The sequence below is a fragment of the Balaenoptera physalus genome (genome assembly GCF_965194825.1).
Source record: "Balaenoptera physalus genome assembly, chromosome: 7".
Classification (NCBI taxonomy): Eukaryota; Metazoa; Chordata; class Mammalia; order Artiodactyla; family Balaenopteridae; genus Balaenoptera; species Balaenoptera physalus.
In genome coordinates, this window is record NC_138886.1 from 3,758,803 (window position 1) to 3,782,121 (window position 23,319).

The 23,319-nt window shown below is 56.2% G+C and overlaps 2 protein-coding genes across 8 annotated transcripts in view; one reads left to right on the plus strand and one right to left on the minus strand.

Annotated features, from left to right (window-relative positions):
- Positions 1–19,910, plus strand: part of RALGDS (ral guanine nucleotide dissociation stimulator) — an 85,566-nt gene extending 65,656 nt beyond the window's left edge. The window contains exon 18 of one of the 4 annotated variants that reach the window (XM_082470152.1): positions 19,065–19,910. In XM_082470152.1, coding sequence (XP_082326278.1) covers positions 19,065–19,114 — 50 coding nt within the window. In that variant the 3' untranslated portion in view covers positions 19,115–19,910. Of the gene's footprint in view, positions 1–3; positions 1,338–1,371; positions 2,081–5,913; positions 6,505–19,064 lie in introns of those variants that run through there. The other 3 variants (XM_082470153.1, XM_082470150.1, XM_082470154.1) reach the window with 3 other exon arrangements.
- Positions 3,083–19,053, minus strand: GTF3C5 (general transcription factor IIIC subunit 5). 4 transcript variants are annotated; one of them, XM_082470159.1, is made up of 11 exons: positions 17,630–19,053; positions 15,254–15,473; positions 13,798–13,996; positions 9,729–9,924; positions 8,496–8,600; positions 7,350–7,464; positions 6,840–6,920; positions 6,540–6,631; positions 5,494–5,576; positions 4,697–4,839; positions 3,083–3,845 (listed from the first exon to the last, which is right to left on the minus strand). In XM_082470159.1, exons 1-11 carry the CDS (start codon positions 17,774–17,776, stop codon positions 3,565–3,567), a joined length of 1,662 nt encoding a protein of 553 aa, XP_082326285.1. In that variant the 5' UTR covers positions 17,777–19,053; the 3' UTR covers positions 3,083–3,564. The 4 variants fall into 4 exon arrangements, 2 of the variants coding, with proteins under 2 accessions (XP_082326285.1, XP_082326286.1); XM_082470160.1 differs by having other exon boundaries at positions 3,083–3,740; positions 17,630–19,051; XR_014265964.1 differs by having other exon boundaries at positions 3,604–3,740; positions 5,490–5,576; positions 17,630–19,052.
- Positions 19,911–23,319: the final 3,409 nt, after the last annotated feature.

Consider the following 23,319-nt stretch of genomic DNA (forward strand, 5'->3'; position numbering starts at 1 on the left):
CAGATCTCCCAGGAGCCCTGGGACTCTAAGCTGGAAGAGGGGCTGGCCTGCGTGCCTGGGCTACCTCGGTCCCCCTGCTGTGGATTGTGTGGGATTTGCTGTGCACGGCCTCGGCTGTAGCTTTCTCCTCTCTGAGACAATCTTCTGACTCCTTGGTTCTCACAAAAGAAAACTGGGAAAATCAGACAAAACTTGGAGCAGTGTGGTTGTTACGTATCAGCTGCATTATGGTAATTTGGTGGAGAAAATTTAATCCAAATGTCTGAACTGGGAGTTTTGAATCCTGGTCCATGGACCTGTTAGGAAGTTTAAGGACGGGCCATGGGAGCCCGGATGTCCCTGAAACTTGATGCACGTATTTGTGGGTAAGCATATTTTCCTTCAGAAAGACTCCATGGTTATCACTGTATGCTTGGAGCATCTATGACCTTCCAAAGAGTCTAGGTTGGAAGTATCAAAAGTTCTGAATTGGTGTAACTGACAAAGTAGAAAACTAATGAAATTGATTTAATGGCACAAATACTTTTTAAAAATGTTTTTCTGGGCTGGAGCACATTCTGTAAGGGCAAATGCACCTGTGTTAACATTTGCAGACATTGTAAACCAGACAGACACGGGTCCAACCCTGACGCTGCCACTCGATAGCTGTGGGATCTGGACATGTGTCTTTACCTCTCTTAACTTCCCTACTGATACCTTTGCTCAGGGAATGACGTCTGAGAGGTTCATAGCACAATAATTATCAGGGTCTACAGTTCTTACTGTTTACAAGGTGCTCAAAAGGAACATTTAAAATTTGTTTTCAGGCAGAGAAACGTCCATTTTAAGTTGTAGGGAACCTAACTATATCAGTAGATGTTCTAGCCACAGAGAAAACAGTTACTTCAAGTGACTTGGGGGCATGACTGCATGTTCACAGCAGCATTTGTCCTAAGGAGAAAGCAAGTGCAACACACTCTTAAATGATCTTTGATGGTCATATTATTTTATCAACTATTACTTTATATAATTTATCACTTGTTATTTAAATTTGTATACTTGAGAATTTATATGATCTATTATAATATTTTCTATTTTGAAAATATATGTATGTTATAGGAGAAAAAGTAATTATGCTAGTGGTATAAGATTTTCAGCATAGGTGGAAAAAGAAATAAGAGTAAGATCAGAGAGGGACTTTCCTGGCGGTCCAGTGGTTAAGACTCTGCACTTCCAATGCAGGGGGTGTGGGTTCAATCCCTGGTCGGGGAACTAAGATCCCACATGCTGCACAGAGAAGTAAAACCTTATAATCTTACATTTTCATTGGGAGATATCTGTATGAACTCATAACTTATTTTTTTTTTTTGTAAAAAAATGTCCATTTCCTAGCTCTGTGTAATCCAAACCCTAGAGGGAAAGAAAACCCAGGAGCAACAAGCACCCCCTGGTGCCCAGATTGGGGTGTCTAAACACCATTTCCACACCAAGGAAGGTGGCACCCTGGAGCAACGGCTAGGCTGGATCTAAGATAGGAAATGCAGTGGAGGAGCCTGGGCCATCACGGTGGCCGGAAGCAAGAAGGCATGGAAGACCAGAGGGTGCGTCAAAGGACACAGGACCCAACCTGGGGCTGCTCTCAGGCCAGAGATGAGACAAGTAGGGCAGCAAAAAGCATGACTGCGACTGATTGAAACAGATCATTACAAAGCTAAAAGCGTCCCCCTGGTCATCATTGGTCATTGCTATGGAGCCATAAATGAGGCCAGTGATGCGGGTGACAGCACCCGAATCTGCCGGTCAATCAACGCTCATGTCACTAAAGGGACCCAGCAGACATCGGTGCCTCCCAACTGGATGGGCACATTCTAAGCTGAATTGCTGTTGTTAAGTGTGATGACAGCGTCACTGTGTTTTGAAAACAAAAAGTCCTGATGTGTTAGACACACACTGAAGTATGGGATTTCTTTAAAACAATTCCAGCAAAACACAAATACGCAACAGAACAAAAACGTGGGGAATAGATGCAACAAGTTTGGTAGAAGGTAACTGGTAAAGCCATATGATGGATAAATACGGGCTTATTATACAATACTCAGTACTTTTGTGTATATTTGCTGTTTTCCATAACAAAATGCTTTTTAAAAGGGGGGTGGTGTAGGTATTTAGGTTTCTAAGTAGGGAATCCCTGAATACTTTTCAAGAACCAGGGAAGCCCGTCCAATTCGGCACATAGGAGGCAGGTTCTGGGTAAGGTGGGGCTTAGCTGCAGAGGGTGCGTCCCTGCCCCCACCCCCCTCACCGCCGGCATGCCTCTCTCAGCTCTGCACAGGGACCAAGGCGGCTTCTGGGAGAGGGGGGCCAGAACCCAGACCTTCTCCCTCTGAGCTTCGAGGTTAGCGGCATGGCTCAGAAGTGGGACCAGCCGCAGCTAAGATCCACCAGCAGAGACCTCAGCCTGAGGGAAAGGGGTACAGAGGGGAGGGAAGGGGGAAGGCCCAGGCGGCTGCGCCTCACCCCCAGCGGGAGCGAGAGGCACATCGCGGCGCTCAGCTCTACAGGGCCGGTTCCCAGAACTGACCACTTCAGGCCAACTGCGAGCCACTGGGGTTTCTGACCTGTCGTGGGAGGGGGCTTCTGTCTGACTTTGGAACTTGTGGTCACGCTCTGTGGCCCAGCCTGCTGGCTGAGGAAGGGGGTGACGGGGCTCATCTCTGGCTCAGGCAGTGTAGGGGGGGGTACTCCCCGGGGAGGGCAGGTTCAGCCCCACCCAGGGACCCTGCAACCCCTGGAAACCTCTGGTTTCACACCAGGCAGCCCTGAGACAGGGTCTGTCTCCTGTGAACCTCTCAAGAACACATCCAATTGGAAGAGGAAGGGATGAGCGTGAGGCTGTAGGGCCCCCGGAGGCTGGAGTTGCCGCTGGCTGCTCTCACCAGGCCCACCTGGCGAGGGGCATCAGGCCCGCTCTCAACCAGCATCACCCACCACAAGGTCACTGAATGAACGACTGAAGGGACAAACGATGTCCAGCGGGAGCCCAAGCCCAGAGGCAAGAGGAAACCCCTCTCTGGCTCTGACATCCCCACTGAGACACCAAGACTCCTTGGGAAAATGTGTTTAATTAGGACAATTCCAGCTGGGGCTGCCCTTTGCCAGGTTACCCCGAACGGATGGGGTCCAAACACAATGACAGTCTTGGCCACCTGTGACCATGGACCAGGCTCCTCGCCCCGTCCTTTCTCATCAGCAGCCAGGGCCGGCCCCTCCCCCGCTGCCCCGTCTCCACCTCCAGCTCTTGCTGGTCTCAGCCAGAGGGAGGCGCTGGGCGCTGGCTCAGCCCGAGGGACACCGGGCGGGCTCACGGCTGTGCAAAGCCGGGGCACAACCTTCGGGATGTCCCCAGGCACCCAGGGCCAGAGGGCAGCCCCGGGCAGGACCAAGGTCACCCGCAGCCGGCTGCTTTCCTCAGTGGGGCCGCCTAGGGCCATTCTGGCAGCCCCGGGCAGCACCAGGGGGCCCTGGCTTGTGCTGGGTCCCTCATCAGGCCTGGTCAGGGGTCCCAGCCTTGAGCCCAGGGCTGCATCACACGTAGTCCAGAATTTCCGTCTCCATCTCGTTCTCACTCCCGTCCGATGGCTTGAAGTCCTCCTCCTCCTCCTCTTCCTCCTCCTCCTCCTCCTCGTCCTCCTCCTCGTCCCCAGATTCGCAGGTCAGCTGTTCTTTCCCACCATCAGCTTTGGCTGGGCTGGAGAAGAGAGCTGGGCCAAAAGACAGGCCGTGTGTGTCCCGACGTTGGCTCCTGGGTGCACCCACACCAGCTGTCGCTGGTCTCAGCCAGAGGCCCTCGGCTCCTGGGGGCCTGTCTACAAATACGGGCGTCTGGGCTCAAGCTCTAGAGAAGCTGCTTTGGGAAGGATGGATGGCTGGGGGACCTGGGACTCCAGTTTAACAAGCACTTCAGGGAACACTCAGGCCAAGGGCCTTGAAAACCTCTTCCCCGGAGGAGCCTCGGGCAGCTCACGGGTCCCGCGGACTCCCCAGGAGCACGCAGGGCTGTGTGTCAGTGCTTTTCTGAACTGGGCTCCCAGGGGGGGGCTGCGTCCTAAAGGAGGCTGAGAACCCCTACTCCCGTCAGCTCCATAGGGGCTGGTGGGTCTGGGACGCCCCCTCCCCGAGCCTGGGAGGAACCCCCGAGAGGGGCCCTTTCGCTTGCTCTCCCCCAGCCCCATCAGCCCTGCCGTGCAGCAAGGGCTCACTCCCCTTGCTCACAGCCAGTGCGGGGATGCTCATCCCGGGGAGGGGCAGGCGGTGCGGGCGACAGGAGCCCAGGCCCCGCCGTCCCCGCCCTCCCGGGGGAGACAGGAGCCCAGGCCCCGCCGGCCCCACCCTCCCGGGGGAGACAGAAGCCCAGGCCCCGCCGTCCCCGCCCTCCCGGGGGAGACAGGAGCAGCATGCCCACACGTGGCCAGAGGACGTAGGGTGACGTCAGGGCATAAAGCGGTGGCCCCCCTGGCAGCACCGGCCCTGTTCCAGCCCCACCCCTCTGGGCCCGTCTCCTGCCTTCAACCCCCAGGGCGGAGCCCCGGCTCTGAAGGCCTCCCTCCCACCACGGCCAGGGCAAGAGGCTCCCAGCTGGCTGCAGTTTCTCGGGGAGCAGGCCCACAGGGACGCTTGCTCAGGCCCCAGGGCTCCCCTTCACCCTGAGCGCGCTCACCAGGCCTCTCGGAGCGGATGGTGTGCCGGATCATGACGGACATCACGTCCCTCAGGTCATCGCTGGTCTTGGGGAGGCACCAGCCGTCCCGCTCTGTGCAGAGACTCTCAGCCCCGTCGTTGCGGTGAATGATCTTCTGCAGCCTGGGCGTTGGGAGACAGAGTTCCAGGGTGAGGTCTCTGCTCACAGGTGCCAGTAAGCGGTTCTGGCAGAGCTGGGGTTGTGCTCAGAAAAACCGCACTCAGAGCGCCACGCCGAGGGATGAGCACGGTCACGAAGGGCGTCCACGGAAGCCGTACGCCCCCAGCCGGGGCCCCGATCCCCGCACCGCACACAGGCGGGCGTGTGCCGGGGCCCACTTGCCTGCTGAGAGCCTGAGCACTCAGCAGGTTCCAGGCTGGGTTTAACACGCTCCCATCTCCTCCCGCCCCAGCACCCCTCCCCCAGGTTTTTAAACATCACTAGAACAACTGGCTTAAAGGTTTCTGGGATTCTGATCAGCTCCAGGGACTGCGGACCGTGTCAGGAACCCCGACGCGGGCAAAGGAGGAGGAAGGCAAAGACCCCGGCCCAGCGCTGTGCTCTGCGCGCAGCACGTGCACCCAGGAAGCCGCTCCCGAGGGCCACGCGAGCCCGGGCAGAGGGCTCCCAGGCGGCCGGCCTTCTCGCTGAGAGATTAAGGCTGACGTGAAGTGGAAGAGTCGCAGGAAACACTTCGGTCCCCGGGTGGTTTCTCTGCACTGACCCCGAGCCCCACAGTCCCCACCTCGGCGCCTCGGGGCCCCGCACGTACGTACTCGTCCACGTTCAAGTCGCAAAACTGGTAGAACATCTGTCGGTATGGCGGCAAGGCCCCCTCCCGGAAGATGTAGACCGAGTCCTGGGAAAGGAGGGCCGAGATGGCAAGGTCGGAGGGAGCGTCCCCGGGGGCGGGTGGCACAGGAGAGCCCCATGCCGTGGCTCCCACGGGGCCTCTCCCAGGGCGGCTGCCCTTCCTGCTCCCTGGACCTGGCAGGCCTGGCTCTTCTCCCCGGATTCGGGCGAGGCAGACGGGCCACAGGCCGGGGAGCCGGTGCGCAGAAAACGAGCCGCGACTCCCCGGGCGTCGAGGGGTGGTCCTGGGACCGCGAGCCGCCGGGGGCCGGGGCTGGGCTCTGCCTCGGCGCCTCCCCGCAGCGCCCTCCTCACGCCTCGCTTCCACTGCTTGGTCATCTTAGGTGGCCCTGCAGGCCAGTTCCAGAGGGGGGGATAAAGGCCTAAGACAAGCGTCCTGGAGGAGGACGGCTGCTCTGGCGAGGCCGGCCCGCCCTGAGGAGCGGAGACCTGACGCTGCTGGGAGACGCTGCCCCACGCCCTCCACAAGGCAGGTGACGCCAGGGAGGCGGCCACGCTGCCGGCCTCCCCCCAGCCTGGAGCAGCGCACGTGGGCCAGGCACGGGAAGGGTCCCTGGGAGTCGCCGCCCCTGTTGTTCGACTGTGCTAACGAGCGCCTGAGGCCGCGAGGGCGCCCCGCGTCCAGCCCGAGGCCGGGGTGCAGACGGTCCGCTCCGGCTCCGGGCTCACAGGGCCTGACGCTCACCATCCCCGCGGCTGCCACGCGGGGCTGCTGGTGTCTGAGACCCTCCCTAAGACGTGCCCAGGCGGTGCCCAGCACCCACGCCCAGAGGCTGTCCCGGGAGGCGGGAGTCACAAGTCACGTAAAGGCACTGGGAGGGCAGAGCGGCCTCCTGGCGTCACAGGCGGGGCTGGGGGCTGTGAGGGGTCCTGGGCCTGCCCGAGGGAGGGGCCGCCGCCCCCCGCTCCCTGCGCTCTCACCCAGGCAGGCAGCTCAGGGGACACCCACCTTGAGCTTGTACTTGTTGGAGGCCAACTTGCGTGCACTGGCCGAGGCACCCAGGCCCTGCTTCAGGTCGCGCATGGTGACGAGCTGGCTGGCTGCGAGGGGACCACGGCAGGGCTTTGGAATACGGGGGGTGTTTCTCCCGCCCCCCCACCCTGTCCTCCTGGCTGCGCCCTCCCTCCCTGGGGTGCGCGGGCCAGCAGTGCCCTGGAGTGACCTCCTAGGGAAGCCCCTCCCCATCCCGCCGTCCGGATGCCCATCTCCCCCAGCGCCTGATCTGCAGAGGGAGCCTGAGCCCCTTACTCGTTTTTTTGACGGTGATGGGGAGGCTGTAGTTGTAGGTGCTGCGCTTGGCCTTGACGGGCATGTCGCTGGGGGCGTAACCTGCCGGAGGGGGGCGCGCATCAGGTGGGGTGGGCGCAGGGCCCCTTCTGGCAGCCACAGGCGCACCGGGGCTCCCTGGGGCGGCTCCTGAGAAGGGGACTCAGGCCCCCCGCTGGAGTGACAGGAGCCGCCGCGTCCTGGTGCTTTGTGTGCGGGGGTGGGGTGGGGGCGGTCACCGCGGGCCGGGGACAGGAGACTGACCGGACGCCTGGCCTGCACCACAGGAGCTGTAAGCAGCCACTAGAGCGTCACCACAGGAGCCAGGACGAGAGCTCAGGTCCTCGTGTCTGTGCTATCCTGTCCCTAACAGTCCCACCAAGGGGGGGAATATATCCTCTCCACGTGGATATATTCTTATTACAGAAGAGAATGCTGGAAACAGAAAGCGACAAAGGGAAAAGGAAAGCAAAGGTTTCAGTAATTGTTTACCGTATTTCATTCCACAACGGATTCGGAAGTCAAGGACTTGATAAATCTTGGCCTCTGGGTGTTTTCGGGGGTCGTACCCGAATCGAATCCACAGGCTTCTCCAGGGACCTGTTATCTGGAGACAGAAAGGGCGGGAGTGCGAAGTGCGGTCAAGGCCGATCCCCGGCCCCCCTGAGTTGCAGGCCCAGGTGGCTTCCCAGATGGGGCAGCACCACACCCCCAAGAGTCGGGGACAGGCTCTGGAACCCTGCCCCCCAGCTCGCACGTGTGGCTCGGTCACCTCGGATAGGTCACTTGGCCTTTCCAAGCCTTGGTCTTCCTGTCAGATGGCATTTTTGTGAGGATTAAATGAGACGGTGCCCCTGAAGCCCTCACCGCAGTGCCCGGCACAGAGCAAGAGCTCAAGAACTGTCACAACTGTCACAACTGTGCTAATGGATGGGAGGCACTGTCCCCAAACAGTGCTCCCGAGGTCCTTGTGTCCAGAAGGCCAATGCTGAAAGGCAGGCAGCAGCTCTGTGATGTCGGGTCTCAGCCCAAGAGGGAGGAGCCCGTCTCATGCCCCCCACCTCTTGGCCACCACGGTCACGGTCACGCTGTCCGCTTGCCTCCCCGGGCCCCAGGTGGGACCCCTGGCCGGCAGGAGCTCTTCCTCACAGCACCTTGGGGACTCTCAGTGATGACAGTCCCATCTCCATGCCCTCCTGGACTGAGTCCAAGGCGCATCTGACCCCCACTGAACCCCCCTCAACCCAGGGAGAATGCGTGAAGGCAGGTGGCACTGTGGTTAGGGGCCCAGGCGCTGCAGCCAAACAGGCCAGGGTCCCCGGGGGCTCTGCCACTCCCTGGCTGTAGGATCTTGGCCCATCAAGTCACCAATCTGAGCCTAGCCTCTTCATCAGAGGTCCAAACCCTGCTGCCATCCCCCACGGAAGAAGAAAGGATGCTATGCACATAGCACTTAACCCAGCGCCTGGTCCTTAGAAAGCTCTCCATACAAGGCCATTAAAAAATGTATAATCCCTTTAACAAGCCATCCTGTGGGTGCTGGGACAGGGCCGCCTGCCCTTGCTGGGGCTCTGAGGTCACGCCAGGGATCAGGACAACCCTGGTGGGAAGCAAGGTGGGCGGTGGGCGGACACTCACCATGTAATAGGCCATGAAGGGCAGCAAGACCTTGAGCTTGTCGGGGTGGACGCTGATGTTGGCCTTGACGGCGTTACGTGACCAGATGGGGCGGATTTCAAACAGCTGGAGGGTCAAGGCAGAGGCTGAGATGAGCACAGGCAGCTTTCCCGCCTGCCCCAGGCTCCCCGCACGGTCTGGCCCCAGAGGACCTTCCCGAGAGGAGTGGCGGTGGGGAGAGCAGGGGCCCGGCAGGCGGGGAGGGGCCTCTGCGCACGCCCACTCGTCCCACCCTCGGAAGCGCCCTGCCCGCCCAGCACGTGTCAAGTGCGGTTGCAGGGCCTGGGAGTCCTGAAATGACCATGAGGGACGCTGTCCCTGTCCTTAGGCAGTTCAACGGGCAGCGGGGAGGCAGAGCACCAAAGGAGCCAGAGCAGGGCCAGGAGGGGGACGGGCCAGAGCTCTGGGACCCTGAGCAGCCCCAGAGGGCAGGGGCCTGAGCTGGGATGTGATGAAGGCCACAGGGGACGGCCCAGCCCCCTCCCAGTGGGAGGACTATGAAAGACCAGTGGGGCTGGAGTGGGAGGGCCAGGGTGGGAGCGGCCCTGAGCCAGGTGGGAGATTGGCCTGTGTCCAGAGGACAATGGGGGGCCTTGGAGAGTGGCCCCCATTTCCCCCCGACCTAGTGACTGCTAGAAACACAACCAGGTGTCCAGCACTTAAGAAATAACATCCCACCCCACCCCCATCCCTCACCAAGGGGACAGTCAAGTTCAACAGGGGCAGAGGCAAGCGTCGGTCAGCAGTGATGTGCTGAGAACCTACTGTCCACACCTGTGGTGACGCAAGGACCAGAGTCCCCTGGCCTGGGTCTTCCAGAACCTGCAAGCCGGGGGGCAAGGCAGAAGGCCGCCTCCTCCCAGGGCCCCTGTCCACCCCGACTCTAACGGGGAGGAAGCGACGGGCCTGGTACACGCCAGCTGCCCCATCTGGTGTGTTGCAGCCAAGGACCGGATGAACAAAAGCTTCCGGAACCCCAGAGCTCCACGCCGAGGTCACATCTGGACAATGTTTACCATTCCAAAGGGACCTCTTATGAGTTTTAAGGAGCACTTTCAACTCTGGGAAGGCAGGGCTTATACTGGCATAGCTTTAGACGTAACATCTGGAGCTGAAGAGTTCCCATGTGTTAATAAATGAGCTTAAAACAAGGATGGCGCCAGTGCAGAGGTGGCCGGAGGGGGCAGGGCTCACCTTCCTCAGATCCTCCTCCACCTTGTGGTCCACGGGGTTGGTGCAGACCTTCCTCCAGGTCTGGGCCGCAGCCTCTAGCGGCTGCTCGGGCGCCTCGTCCCCCTCGAAGTTGACAAAGATGGCATTGTGAGGGCGCCGGGCCCTGCTCAGGCCGATCAGGTTCTCCCCGGAGACGGAGGGGTTGTTGTAGCCTTCCCTAGGAGCAGAGAGCTGCTGAGGGCGGGAGCTTCAGGCGTGGGCCCAGCTGGACACGGGTAGCCCACGTTTGGGTGCTTTTCCCTGGAATCTGGGTGAGGAGTGCATCTCAGCCCCGGCCGCTGAAGGCAGGCGCCTGTGTTCTCAGGCTGATGACCAGGAGAAGAAGGGGCCGCGAGTCCGAGTCAGCTCAGAGAGGCTCTGAATCAGGGCCAGGCCAAGAGTCCCAGAGGCTGGGGTGCGGGGAAGGGCCCCTGCCGCGAGGCCGGTGGCCTCACAACGGCATCGCGTCGTGCACAGCACCGTCCAGCCGGTGAGAAGCTGCAAACGGCCCAGATGCCCATCAGGCAGGGACAGTGGAATCAGCTGAGGCGCGGGCGGCCACCCAGGAACCACTAATCAGCTGTCAGACCACAGCTGTGCTTACCGATGTCCACAATTCACTTATCTAACCCTCGAAACAATCCTACGAGGAAGGACCCATTTCCCATGAAGTCACTGAGGCCGCAGGGGTTGGAAACCTGCCTCGAGCCAGAGCTCCAGGTGACGGAGCTGGGACCTGAGCCCAGGGAGGCTGGCGGGGCCGCTAACCTCCGTCCTGCTCGGAAGCATCTCGACGATACCGCGGTGAAGGGGGACGGATACTACCAGACGCTCTCGTCACAGAGCACAGAGGCTAAAAGAAGGGCTCTGGGGACCTCCCTGGAGGTCCAGTGGTTAGGACTCTGAGCTTCCAACGCAGGGGGCCTGGGTTCGACCCCTGGTCAGGGACCTAAGATCCATCCCGCAAGCCACACGGTGCGGCCAAAAAAAAAAGGGGGGGACGGGGCTCTGCCACCAGCTGTTAGCACAGAACACACAGGGCCAACGATTCCTAGGAGGCTCAGAGCGCCTCCCTCTGAGGTGGGACGTCAGGAACATCACAGCTTCGCTAAAGCAGGGGGAACAGTACGAGGGGCCCCCATAAGCCCACCATCAGCTTCCACAATTGCCGCCACAAGGCCAATTTCACGCCCTCCAGGCCCCACCCCAAACCCACTCAATTATTTTGCAGTGCATTTCAAAGTATGTCCTGGATGTCACACAGGTGATTAATACCTTTTAAATCTGTTTCCATTTTACCGTAATTTTCTACATGAGTACATACCATCTGCATATTTATAAAGAACAACAAAGTGATTTTTCACATTGGGAAACAAAATTACAAAGACGGGATCAAATCTGTGCCTTTTTTAAAAAACACGACTCCATTTGAAACCATCCTGAACACTATCCTGTTTTCCAAGACAACTCCCCGAAGCCCCAGACACCCCCAAAGGAAAGCCCCGGGCACTCCCTCCAGGCCAGGCAGCAGCAGGAGGAAGCGGGCCGCCTGCCCTCCCCCCTCAACTGCCTCGAGGAGGGGGGACCCCCGTCAGGCCGGCTTCCCAGCCTGTCCTCTGCCCGCTGGCCATATAGGAAGCTCAGCCTCCCTGGACCCAGGAAGGCCAGCAAGGCGGGGGCCAGGCCTCCTCTGCCAGTCCTCGGTACCCGTGAGGGCCATCAGAGCAGAAAAATCGATGGCAGCCCTGGGAGAAAAGGCAGGTTCCTTCCACGCGCTGGAAAATCAATAAACGACATGGGAGAAAAACAGGGCCTGTGAGTTCAAGGGCAGCCGGCCCTCCACCCTTGTCCCCCTCCCAGAGGCTGGGGGACAGCTGTCTGCTGGCCCTACAGGACACAGCAGTAACTCTGACGCTGCCATCCAGCATCAGGGCCGGCAATGCGGGGCGGGGGACGGGTGCCTCTAGTTCCTTCTTCTACATGTTTTTGTTTCTGACTGTAAGAGTAAAATGCTTGTGGGGGGGAAATAAGTTTCAAATTTCAGAAACATGTACATTTAAACAATTTGAAACTCTCACAATGAGTATAACATACGCACAGAAAACTGCACACACTAGGGTTTTCAGCAGGGAGGGAATGGACCCGATTCCTGGCAGTTATACACTTCTATAATGTCTGGTCTTTTCTAACAAGCACAATCTACTCCTGCAATCAGAAAAAGGGTGGGGGTGTGGCGTTATGGAGTCAACTGGCCTGAGAGACATCGACCCTTGCCTGGCTCTCGACTTACTTTTGAGGCAACGGGGAAACGGGGCGAGGACTGGGGCCTGGGTGGCGTGAAGGACACTGTTCACGTTTGCCCATTCTGATGACAGCACCACGGCTAAGTTAAAATAAACCAAGTCCCTCCCAGGTAGAGACACACACTTGTTTCTGGAGGACGCGCTGTGATACTGGGGGTGGAGGTGGTGGGGAGGTGAAACCAGCAGCAGAAAGTTGAAGCTGGTGACATAGGTGGGTGTCCATCAGACACTCCTCTCTCCTTTTGGAACTCCCCAGAATATATTTTTTAAAGGAAGGGAACAATACACCTTTCTCCTTAGCATAAAATCTAAGCTCCTTTCTGTGGTCCGTGGGACCCTCAGCCCACCCCTCTCTCGGCTCTCTGTGCTTCGGGGGCAACACCCCCAACTGTTCCTTTGCATGCGCCAGCCCCCTGGTCTGGAACGTTCTCCCTGGATCTTCACCTGCCCGGCTCTGTCATCACACAGGTCTGCTTCAAAGGTCAGCTCCCCCGAGGACCCTCCCGCACCCCACGCACTGTCCACGACAGCCCACTCCCCACTTAGCTCCTTTAAGACACACACCTGCCCGCAGGCTCCCACCGCCCATCATCCTTCACTGGGGCTCCACCGGCTCCCCAGCCCCCGGCCCCGCGCGGAGCCGCCTCTGTCGCGTCCCCACTGACACTGGCTCCAAGGGGAGCCCCGGGCCCTGACAGGCAGTCAGTACTCGTTGATGGAAATATTTGATGAGGGAAGAGAAGCTTATCGCCCTCCCGCTCCTCTGCAGATAACTGTTCTGGGCCCAATCTTCCCGATCTTTCCAGGCTTCTATTATCACCAAGTTTACTTTTATAGCACAGTCTGCTCTAACACCTGCTTTTCGTAGAGCAAGGTTCTCTGGACACGAGCCACGTCGGCCCATGGAGCCCGCTTTCTTACAGGCTGTGCGGTCTTCCTTGGCACAGACAGGCCGTCGTTTAATTAACTACGTCATCCCTATCAGTGGAGTGATCACTCACTCGTCCACTTTATCAAACTCTGCCCGGCACTCAGTGTTCTGAGTATTTCCAAAAGCTTCAGTCATTCAGCCCTCTAACAACGCCGAGAAGTGAGTACTGTTACTATTATTATCACCCCTGTTACAGGCGGGGAGGCTGGCGCGGGAGGTCGGGGCTCATGTGGGATCGCAGGTCCAGGACCTGAACACGGGCCCCCGCCCACCCGGGCTCTCTCACCGCACCAGGCCCTCTCAGCTTCTTGCTGCCGCCCACAACCAACCAGGAAACGCTCTTGTCAGTGTATCTTTGAGCACAGAGGCGACAGTCATTGTGGGATAAATTCCTACAGGCCGCCTGGTCGTCAGGAAAGAACATGTAAAAGTGTAATAGATTCTGCCAGGTTGCTCTCCAAAAACTGTCGACCTCGTTCCCAGGGCTCCTGCGGTAGGGGGTGTGTCTCTCCACACCTCAAGGTACACGCTTTTGGGGAGGGGTCTAAGTCCAAAGGCAACACCCTGAGTCACACTCTGTGGCGTGAGGACAGCCCTGAGCAAGGCCTCCGGGTGGGGCGCAGGGACAGGGCTGGTTCCTGACACCCCTGGTCAGGGCCCCTGGTCACCAGCTGCTCTGTCGCTGGGCCCACGGGCCTGAGTAAAGCCGGCCGCCCTGGCCGCCTGACCCGTGAGTGGAAGAGCCCAGCCCTCTGAGCGCAGGGCCCTTGCCCTGAGCCCCGGTGCTGCGGGGCGGCGGCCCCCGGGAGCTACTTACCGGTGCTGTGTCTCTGGGCGGTAGGAGTAGTCCACCGGGGTGTCCAGCCTGGAGAAGATGGGCGGGGGGATGTAGAGCGGCAGCTCCTGGTGGAAGAAACTCTCCTTCTCGGGCTTGAGCATAAGGACCTTGCTGTACATGGACATGTGCCTGCCGCCCGCCTCCGTGTGCACCGCCAGGTACTGGAAGTCGGACATTCCTGGGAAGAGAGGTAGACAGACGGCGGACACCCTACTACACCCGCCCAGGCACTGCCACGCACCAGCACCCACGTCTTCTCGGGTGCACTGAGCAGGCCTCGCAGGGGAGGCTGCCGGGCAATGGTAGCAGGACCCAAAACAACACGTCCAAGTCGCTTCTGGGAACTCAGCCCAGTCGCTTGGATAAATACTACTTCGGGGGGTAGGGGAGTTACATGACATGTGAGGATAAAGTCTGGGTCAGTGCTTCTTAGACTGTGCCGTGCACGTGCCTCACCTGGGATCTTGCTAAATGCAGATGCTGAGGTGCTGCATTTCTAACAAGCTCCCAGGTGAGGCCCATGCTGCTGGTCCGGGACACACACTGAGCGGTGAGGTAGCGGCTCAGTTAGAGCGAGAAAGAACCGGGTCACTTGGGAAGCCTCGTCCCGGGAAGGACGGCCCTCTTCGGTGAATACCACTCTCCACCAGAATGATGGACGTTCCAAATGCCCAACTTGTGGGATCCCAGGCCCTGTTTTAGTTTCTTTATACTTTCTATCCCCCTCTTCCTTTTTAGTCTTTATTCTCTTCAGTTTCTGTCTTAGAACTGCAGCTGCAGCTACAGATACTCTTGTTAGTAATTCGCCAAGTGCCACACGTGCGCGTGAACCAGCAAACGGGCATCCTCTCTCTGAACCTCCCCGAGGGCCTGAGGAACTCCGGGGCTCCCACTGCACAGACAGGGAGACCGAGGGAGGCTGAGGCAGGCACGACTCCCCCTCTCCACCCCACGCCTTAGCACCTCCTCCCAGGGGTTCCCTGTGGGGAGCAAACTCGATTGGGGACCCCACGGGAGACATCCAGTTGGCTGAGAGTTCAAAGGACATAAGGTCCCGAGGGGCTGAGGTGATCTGGGAAGGCTTCAGAGGGTCGGCAAGACCAGCAGCAGCCAAGGCCAAGAAGATCCCCAAACACGAGGGCGGCCGTGGGGTTGAAAACCGGAGGCCTGCGGACCAGTTTTATTTGGCCCCATAAAGCGGCTTTAACAACGAGATTTCTCAGAGAACTCCAGCTTCTCTTAAGAAGGCAGAAAAGCGAGCAGCAACGAGCAGGGCCTCCTGGCCAGGGCCTGCGCTCTGCCACTCCCCTCATGCCTCACGCCTGGGCATATCCGCGCCCCCTTCACCGTGTGGATGACCCCCGCAGCTCCTGCAGGCACGAGGGACGGAGGCCCTGAAGTAACCCAGTGCGGTAAGAATGCATTTTGCAGTTACCTTGAAATTTGTAAACGGTGGAGACAATGCCAAGGCTCTCTATGTCGAAAATGACCTTGGGGTGAGCCTCAGGCCCCAGCGCCCCCCTCTGCCGCCTCGTCTTCCTCTTGATCCGGAGCAGCAGGCTGCTGGTACTGAAGCGGTTGGCACACACGGGGTGGCAGTAGGGGTCCTTGGGCCGGAAGTAGAGCTCCAGCCTCTTAGTGGGGTCTGCATAGATCTGCGGCGAGGTCAAAGGAGACAGAGTGAAGCAGAGGGCAGCAAAGCAGCTGGCAGCTCCTCCCTCCGTGAAAGCCCGATGGCGACCCAGGTGGCCAGGGAAGGGCCAGGAGGTGTTTTCTGTTTCGTTCTGAGCTTTTAATTCCCAAAAGACTCATTTTTCAAACCCAAGTATCTTAGCTTTTATCTGGTAGGGAAGATGAGGACAGTCTCTTCCTTCCAAGAGGTTGTAAAGTTGGACACAATAACTGTCAGTTAAGTAAAGCCATTGTCTCTCGAGTGACAGGTCAGTGCGGGTAACCACCTACTCTTCTGGCGGCACTTCACGGAGGTGTCACCCCCGTGTCTGCCGTGGAGAGCCTGGGTGGGAGCTGAATGACTTTTCTAGGGTTTCTTCTCTAGGAACTACCCACCCCAAAGGGTCCTGGTATTCAGCCTCATATATACAAAAGTTTCGAGGTCCAAAGGAGATGAAATCAACAAGTAACAAGCACTTTGGCCCTGACTAGTGTGACTTATCCTTTCCACGCCTTGGTTCCTTCTCCTTAAAATGGACATAATAACAGTACCTACTCGTCAGATTGTTACAATGATTAAATGGATACGTAAAGCACTTAGCCTGGCACCTAAATCATGGTAACGTGTCATCGATATAGGAATGCTTGTCCCACATGGGGTGAGAGGGACACAGTAAGTGTCGGCTGTAAGCGTGTGGAAGCACCAATAATGTTCACTAGGCCAAGGTCATCTACTTGCTGGTCTGCTGGCTCCCCAACACCCAGGACACAGCCTGGCCCTTAGCAGGAGCTCAGGAAGCATCTAGGGAAAGAAGGTTAAAAAGAGCCTCTATTGTCAGGAAACAGGTCTATGAGACTGCTGCGCTGGGAATGACCCCAGATGTGGGCCTGGCACAGAGCAGGTGCACAAGAAACAGGAATGGAATGAATGAATGACCAGTCTCTTCCCAAAGGGGTCACACTGTAACTGGGTCCAAACATCCCTGGCATTAGCGGGAGTAAGGGTCCTGGTCAATGCTGCCGTAAAGTAAGTCAGGATAAAAGAACAAAACATGACTGACTGGGCCTCTACTGGCCTCCTGTGCTTAATGACAGGTTCAAGGTTTTTCAGTATTCATAAAGGATGAGGAAGCAGAATTAAGAGTTCAGACTTCAGAGGGAGGTGTGCATGCGTTCAAATTCCCACTGTACCATGTAGGAGCTTGTTTGATCCAACCTTTCTTCCTGCGTCTTTATCAGAAAAATGGGAATAATAATGGTAACTAACTCACTAGATTGTCGTGAAGATTCAATCATGCATTTGACGAGTATTTTGGAAGCAGGCACAGTTATGGATATTAGGACCGCGGGAGGTCCCGTTCTCATGGAGTATACAGCCTCAGAGCCAAGGGTCCAAGACAGACAATAAACACATTAAAACATAATTTCAGATTGGAATTAGAGGTTAGCTGCTAGCAGCCACTTTAGTAAGGGCAGTCAAGGAAGGACTCTCTAAAGAAAAGACACTTCAAGATCTGGTGCATGTAAGTCACTTACATAGAGCTTTGCACAAGGTAAGAATTCATCCCAGCTCCATTGTTTGCTGGGTGAACTTGAACAAGCTGATTCGGTTTCCTTGTAAAATTGGGACAATGACAGTTCCTACCTGGCAGGGTTCTAATGCGAATTGAATGTAAGTAAAGCACCTAGAAAGGTAGCTGGTACAGAATAAATTGTTAGCTATTACTACTTTTAACCCTAATAACATAATCCTTCCTCCCCCTCTCATTGTAGGTCAACGGTTCTTAATCTCCCCGTACCTCAGTTTTCTGCTCCGTGAAATGAGGATGTGGCAGCCCAGCACATCCTGGGGCACGGGGGGGCGGTGCAGTCGAGCTGCGTTCATGGCAGTAATAATGGGATGGAATGGACACCCTCTCCCCTCTCTGGGTCTCCCCTGCAGTCCTTTTCCCTCTGATCCCAGGGATAAACTGTCCACGCCCGGCGGTCTTGAAGCAAATCCCCGCCCACTGGCCGCTCCAGAGCCGACCTCGAGCTCCGTTGCCAGGGAAACCTCACATCCCTGGGTGGTCCCGCCCCTTGGCCTTAGTCTAGCGACTCAGACCTCCCCTCTGGTCCCCGGAGACGCCCCGCTCCTCACCCGGGAGACGCCTTCCTCGCCGCCCAAGGTCTGCAGCACCTTCGACACGTCGCGCACCACGCCCGGGTACTCCACACACACCATGTGCCGCTCGCGCCGCAGCTCCACGGGGACGGCGACCCCCGGACCCCCGTCTGCCGCCGCCATCCTGCCAGTCTCGTCGGGCCCGCCGCGGGCCGTCCCTCCCCGAGCTCCTAGAGGCCTCGCCTGAACGGTTCCGCGAAGGAATCGTTCCGGGCTTCCTCCCCGCTCGCGTTTGTCTAAATCCCTGAGGTCCGCGAGGCCCGAAGGCCTCTGGGAGCACACCCCCCGAGGTGAGGCCCCGAGGCTCCGGGTAAACGACAGCCCGACCCTCAACTTCGTGTTTAAAATGAGGAGGGTTGGAACCCGAGGGGCGGGGTAAGGACCTGTCTCTTCCACCAACCCGCGAGGGACCCGGAGGCTTGTAAGACACGCCCACTCTTTTAGCCAATGAGAACCCGAGGGACACGCCGAACTTTTTAGCCAATGAAGAGTCAGAAGGAAGCGAAGTTTCAGCCCCCTCCTTCCGCCTGCATAGGTTTTTAGCCAATAATGAACCAGGACTAGGCCGGGTCTCCGCCCCTTCCTCGGATCCCACCCAATGACAGCTCGAGGGCGGGCTCGAGGCAGACTTCCGGTCTGTCTTCTTTTGCTGAGGTCCCAGTAATGAATTGGATTCCTGACGCCGGGTCAGCTGGAGCGGTTTCTTGGGGGCTCGGACCCCCACTCCTGCTGGCCGCCCCAGAACGGAGGCCAGGAGGAGTTTAATCTGGAAATGGGGAGCGCAAGGGAATTGCACTTTGAATCTTTTCTTTTTTTTTTTTGGCCACGCCGCGGGCTATGCGGGATCTCAGTTCCCCGACCTGGGATTGAACCCCCCGCCACTGGGCAGCGAAAGCCAGGAATCCTAACCACTAGACGATCAGGGAACTCCTGGGAATTGTGCTTTGAATGCTCGCCCACCTCCACACACGGAAAACCGGGAGCGCCCCCCTCCCCACCGTGGGAGTTCGGGGCAGAATGCGGGTGTCTGTCCTTCGTTTCTTAGACAGTTATTTAGCGCCTGCTGTGTGCTGGGCACTACTCAGAACCTAACAGAGGAGAGAAGCATTAAGTGAGCGGCTGTGGAAGACCCTGAAAGGAGGGACCGGGGCCATTCTAGGAAATGACGGAAGACAAAACTGTTAACAGCAGGCAGGTATCTAGGTATGAGCAGAGAAAGAGGGACAGGGGCCAGGTGGCAGGGGGTCCATGGGCAGACAAAGAAAAACAGGAACCTCCAGACTGACAGGAAACCACACATTTTGAGTGATAAGTGTCCTGGAAGCAGACAAAGAAAGATGAGGAAAGGCGGGAATCTCTTGCGTCCAAATGTAACCTGTTGCTCATTTTGCTCTCATTACAATAAAATTAGCCTCACAGAAGTACCCATCATGCACCGACGCCATGCCAATTCTCATCTAAGCTAAATAAGGACAAAAATCCCTCCTACCCTCGGGAAGACGCAGCTGGGATGAAAATCAGGGAATAGGAACCCCAAACTCCTCCTTCCCCAGTGACTATTCCGCCCCTTCCTCTGTATGCCCCTCGTAACTGGCTTGCCAAAGAAGCCCAGGGCAGCAGCTCTTCACCTGTCTGCTCGCTCTCCCTCTGAGAGGGTATTCTTGCTTAAATAAATTCTCACTTTACTTTCTTAACCTCCCTGCTTCGTCTCTGAATTCTTTCGCGATGAAAAAAGAACCTTAAATTCACCAGGAACAAACTTATAGGGAGCAAAGTAGGGGGAGATGAAGGATCAGAGGTCGACATAGGCCAGACCTAAAAAGGATGTACCTAACGGATTGGCTTTTTCTGAGTGCGATGGAGAGCCTTTGAAGGGCTTTATGCAGGGAGTGCCAGAATCTGATTTATGCATTTAAAAGACTCTATATGGCTGTTGTGTAGAGAATAGACTAGAAAAGGCAAAAGTGGATTCAGATAAACCAACAGAGGCTGCATAATCCAGGTAAGAGATGCTGTCTGGGGTCAGGGAAGTGGCAGTGAGGATGGAAAGAAGGGACTGGGGACTTCCCTGGTGGTCCAGTGGTTAAGACTCCGCACTCCCAATGCAGGGGGCCTGGGTTCGAGCCCTGGTTGGGGAACTAGATCCTGCATGCATGCCGCAACTAAAAAAAAAAAAAAAAAAAAAGGATCGCGCACTCGGCAACTAAGATCCCGCGTGCCACAACTAAGACCCGGTGTGGCCAAATAAATAAATAAATACTTTTTTAAAAAAAAAGGAAAGAAGGGATCGGATTTGAGGATGTCAAGGGATAAAAATCAGTAAGAGCAAGGGACCCCTTGCATATGGGTACCCCAAGTTTCCGAAGTGATTTCTGAATCGAGATTACCTCATTATTCTAGATGGATTTAAGAAGGCCAAATAAATGGCTGCAAAGACCACGAAATACATTTTTAAAAGAAAAGTGTGTAATCTGAGTGTGAGATATATGTCATCGGCTGGGAGCCCCGAGACTTTGAAAGGAAGGCCCCTCTGAGAGCACAGTGAGGAATCAACCGAGAGCACGTGGAGGACGGGCCAGAGGAGGCAGGACATGAGGGCTTCGCAGTCCCTGACCGGCCTTCTTCTGTGGGAACTGGCATATTCTACCATCAAAGAAGATTCTATGCTGTGAGGCCAGGATAATTCTCCAGGCTTTTCCATGCCTTGAGATGAAATGTCCTTTTACACTTCTCATGTCCTTTGCTCTCATTCCATGCTCACCAAGCAGTATTCTGGGTTGGTTTAATTTTCCAGAAAGGAGAATCTGAATAACAGATGTATATTTTTACCCCTGCCCACAATTGTCAATTAATAAGTTGGTGTGTTTATATCAGCCCCCTGTGAGTTTGGTACACATGAGTCAGTCCTGAGGGCTCTCATTGTCAGTAGAGTGACTGATGAAATATTGGATACACAGTTAAATTAGATTGGATACATACATAATGTTGGGGACATACTTATAGTAATTATTTATTCGTTATTTATCTGAAATTCCAACTTAGCTAGGTGTATTTTTATTTGCTAAATATGACACCCTTACCTCTGGGTATTGAAGGAATTGAGCTTCTGAACCTGCAAAGCTGATTCTAAACTACCCACAGCCTTAGGGTGTCCACTGAGGTCCCGATCAACCTCTAGCCCCCAATCCAATGATCCTTTAGTTTTGTCTGCTCTAATCTGTTCTCTTTGTGGAAGCAAGAGTGATCTCTCTAGAATGAAATCTCACTCTGGCTTTGTCTCCAGTGACTCCCCCACCCATTCCCCATCCCACCACTTGGCTGACCCCTCAGCATCCTTCAGGGTTCCATGTAGAGATCACCTTGCCTGGAGAGTTTGGTGTCACCCTCTGCGCCCCTGACATCCAAACTCATCCTGTCACACAATCTGCAGCGCTGTTTTATTTCTTTTTTATTTCTCTTCCACCAGAGCTGCAGCTTCCTGAGGGCAAGGACTTTGTCCTACCTGGGATCCAAGGTGGTGAGGTCAGAGACAGGAGTAGGGCAGTGAGGCCAGGCTGGGAGGAAAGGGAGGCCAGGAAGGTTCAGGAACCCAGTTAAAGAAGCAGCTGGGACTTTCCCCAAACATCACAGCATTGGGAGCAGGTAACAATGACACTTAATATTTGCATACTGAGGGGGTCTTTCCCTGCCCGGTTTCCGGGCATCCTTCCCCACCCTCGTCCTCCTTCAGTGGTAGTTTTCATCCCTTTGGACAGAAGGGCTTCGGGTCTCTGCAGCTCTCGCCACCTCCTGTGGTCTGGCTTGGGGTGGGGGCCAGGGGCGGCTGGTGCATACCACTCCCACCCAGGAGAGATGCAACCGCCAAAAGAGACCTGGGTGTTGGTGACCAGTGTTTGCTGCTCAGGAAAAGGTGGGGACCCCGGCACGAGACACTGAAGGGTGCGCCTTCCACTGCCCACTGTGGTGGCTGAACTGCCCTTCCCCGGCTCAGAGACCCTCCGTGGAGACAGGCAGAGGAGCCGGCTCTCTCCTCCTGGGTCTCAGGCTGAATCTTGGCCTCAGCCTAAGCCTTGCAGGAGCTTTGCTATCTCGAAGCTTCGAGTATTGTCTGTCCACCCCAAGTGGAGTTTCCGCCTTGCCCTTGGGGGGGTGACGGCATGCTTCACCCACTGGTCCTCACTGGGGTGTCTGGAGACCGGCCCACACGGTTTGAAACTTTATGCCCGCTTCAATGTTTTCTTTCCCATGGCATGCGTGAGTGCTGGGGAGGAATGCGGGGGTAGGAGGTATTAGATAGACAAAGCTCTCATCATCAAGGCGAAACAGGTTATTTCTACCTTGGGAGTGTAAAACAGGACTCAGTGTAGTCAAATACGAAGACAAACATTAGTTCCATTCATCAATCATTCAACAAAAACTTTCTGAGTCTCCACCATGCACCAGGCAGTAGGTCCCTCGGCAAGAAGGGAGACAGGTAATAAACACGTACATAATTCTCACACCTGGCATGCTGTGTATTATATGTGCTAAGAAAAAAGGCAGCCTAAGGGGGTGTAGTGTGCTGAATGGGGGTCCTAGGACACGCCCTCATCCTAATCCCTGAGATCTGTGAATGTGACCTTATTTGGAAAAAGGGTCTGTGCAGAGTGATTAAGCTAAGGATTTTGAGATAATGGGATCTTCCTGGATTATCCAGCTGGGCCCTAAACCCAATGACAAACGTCCTTAGAAGAGAAAGGCAGAGGAGATTGGACACACAGAGAAGAGGAGGCTTTGTGATCACAGAGGCAGAAATTGGAGTCATGTGGTCACTAGTCAAGGGTTGCTGGCAGCCAGCAGACGCGCTGGACAAGGCAGGAGGGACCCTCCCCTCCAGCCTTCAGAGGGAGCCCGGCCCTGCTGACACCTGCATTTCGGACTTCTGCCCTCCAGAGCTGTGAGAATACATTTTTCTTGGGTTTTAAGCCACCTAGTTTGTGGATATTTATTACGGCAGCCACAGGAAACTCGTACAGGAGGACAGAGTCATTGGGTTTTAAAGCATTTTCAAGATTCATTTTTGAGTCGTGACACTTTCTGTCATGAGTGGGGCAGTTTTTCTGCTGTTGACTTTAAAAATATATATGCACAACATGAGAGTTGCGAGTTAAGTTTTATTTGGGGCAAAATGAGTACTGCAGCCCGGGAGACAGCGTCTCAGATGGCTCTGAGAAACTGCTCCCAGGAGGCCAGGGGAGGGGCCGAGATATACTGGAGTTTTACGACAAAGGGCAGGTAGTGGGGAACTGTCAAAGGATTATTGTTAATTAAAGAAAACCAGACATCTCAAGTTAAGGAAGTTAGCGCTTCTCTATGTATGGGAAGATGCAAGAGTCTGGGCTCACCGAAATCATTCCTTGATTGATGTGCACCTTAGCTATCTGGAGCCTGTATTTTCACATCCTGAATTTCCTCAGCGCTCACCGCAGGGAGTGGCTGCAGTCTGATGGCTGCTAGATGGCAGGTATTCTTTTCAGCCCTGAGTTTCCTCAGGGCTCACCAGCTCACGTTGGAGGGCTGCAATCATTGGTGACTGTGACCTCCTTTGTTTATTGATATGGCAGGAAATATTCCATTTATAAATATTCCATTTATCACTGCTCTCTCAAGTTACTGGAAGTCATTCA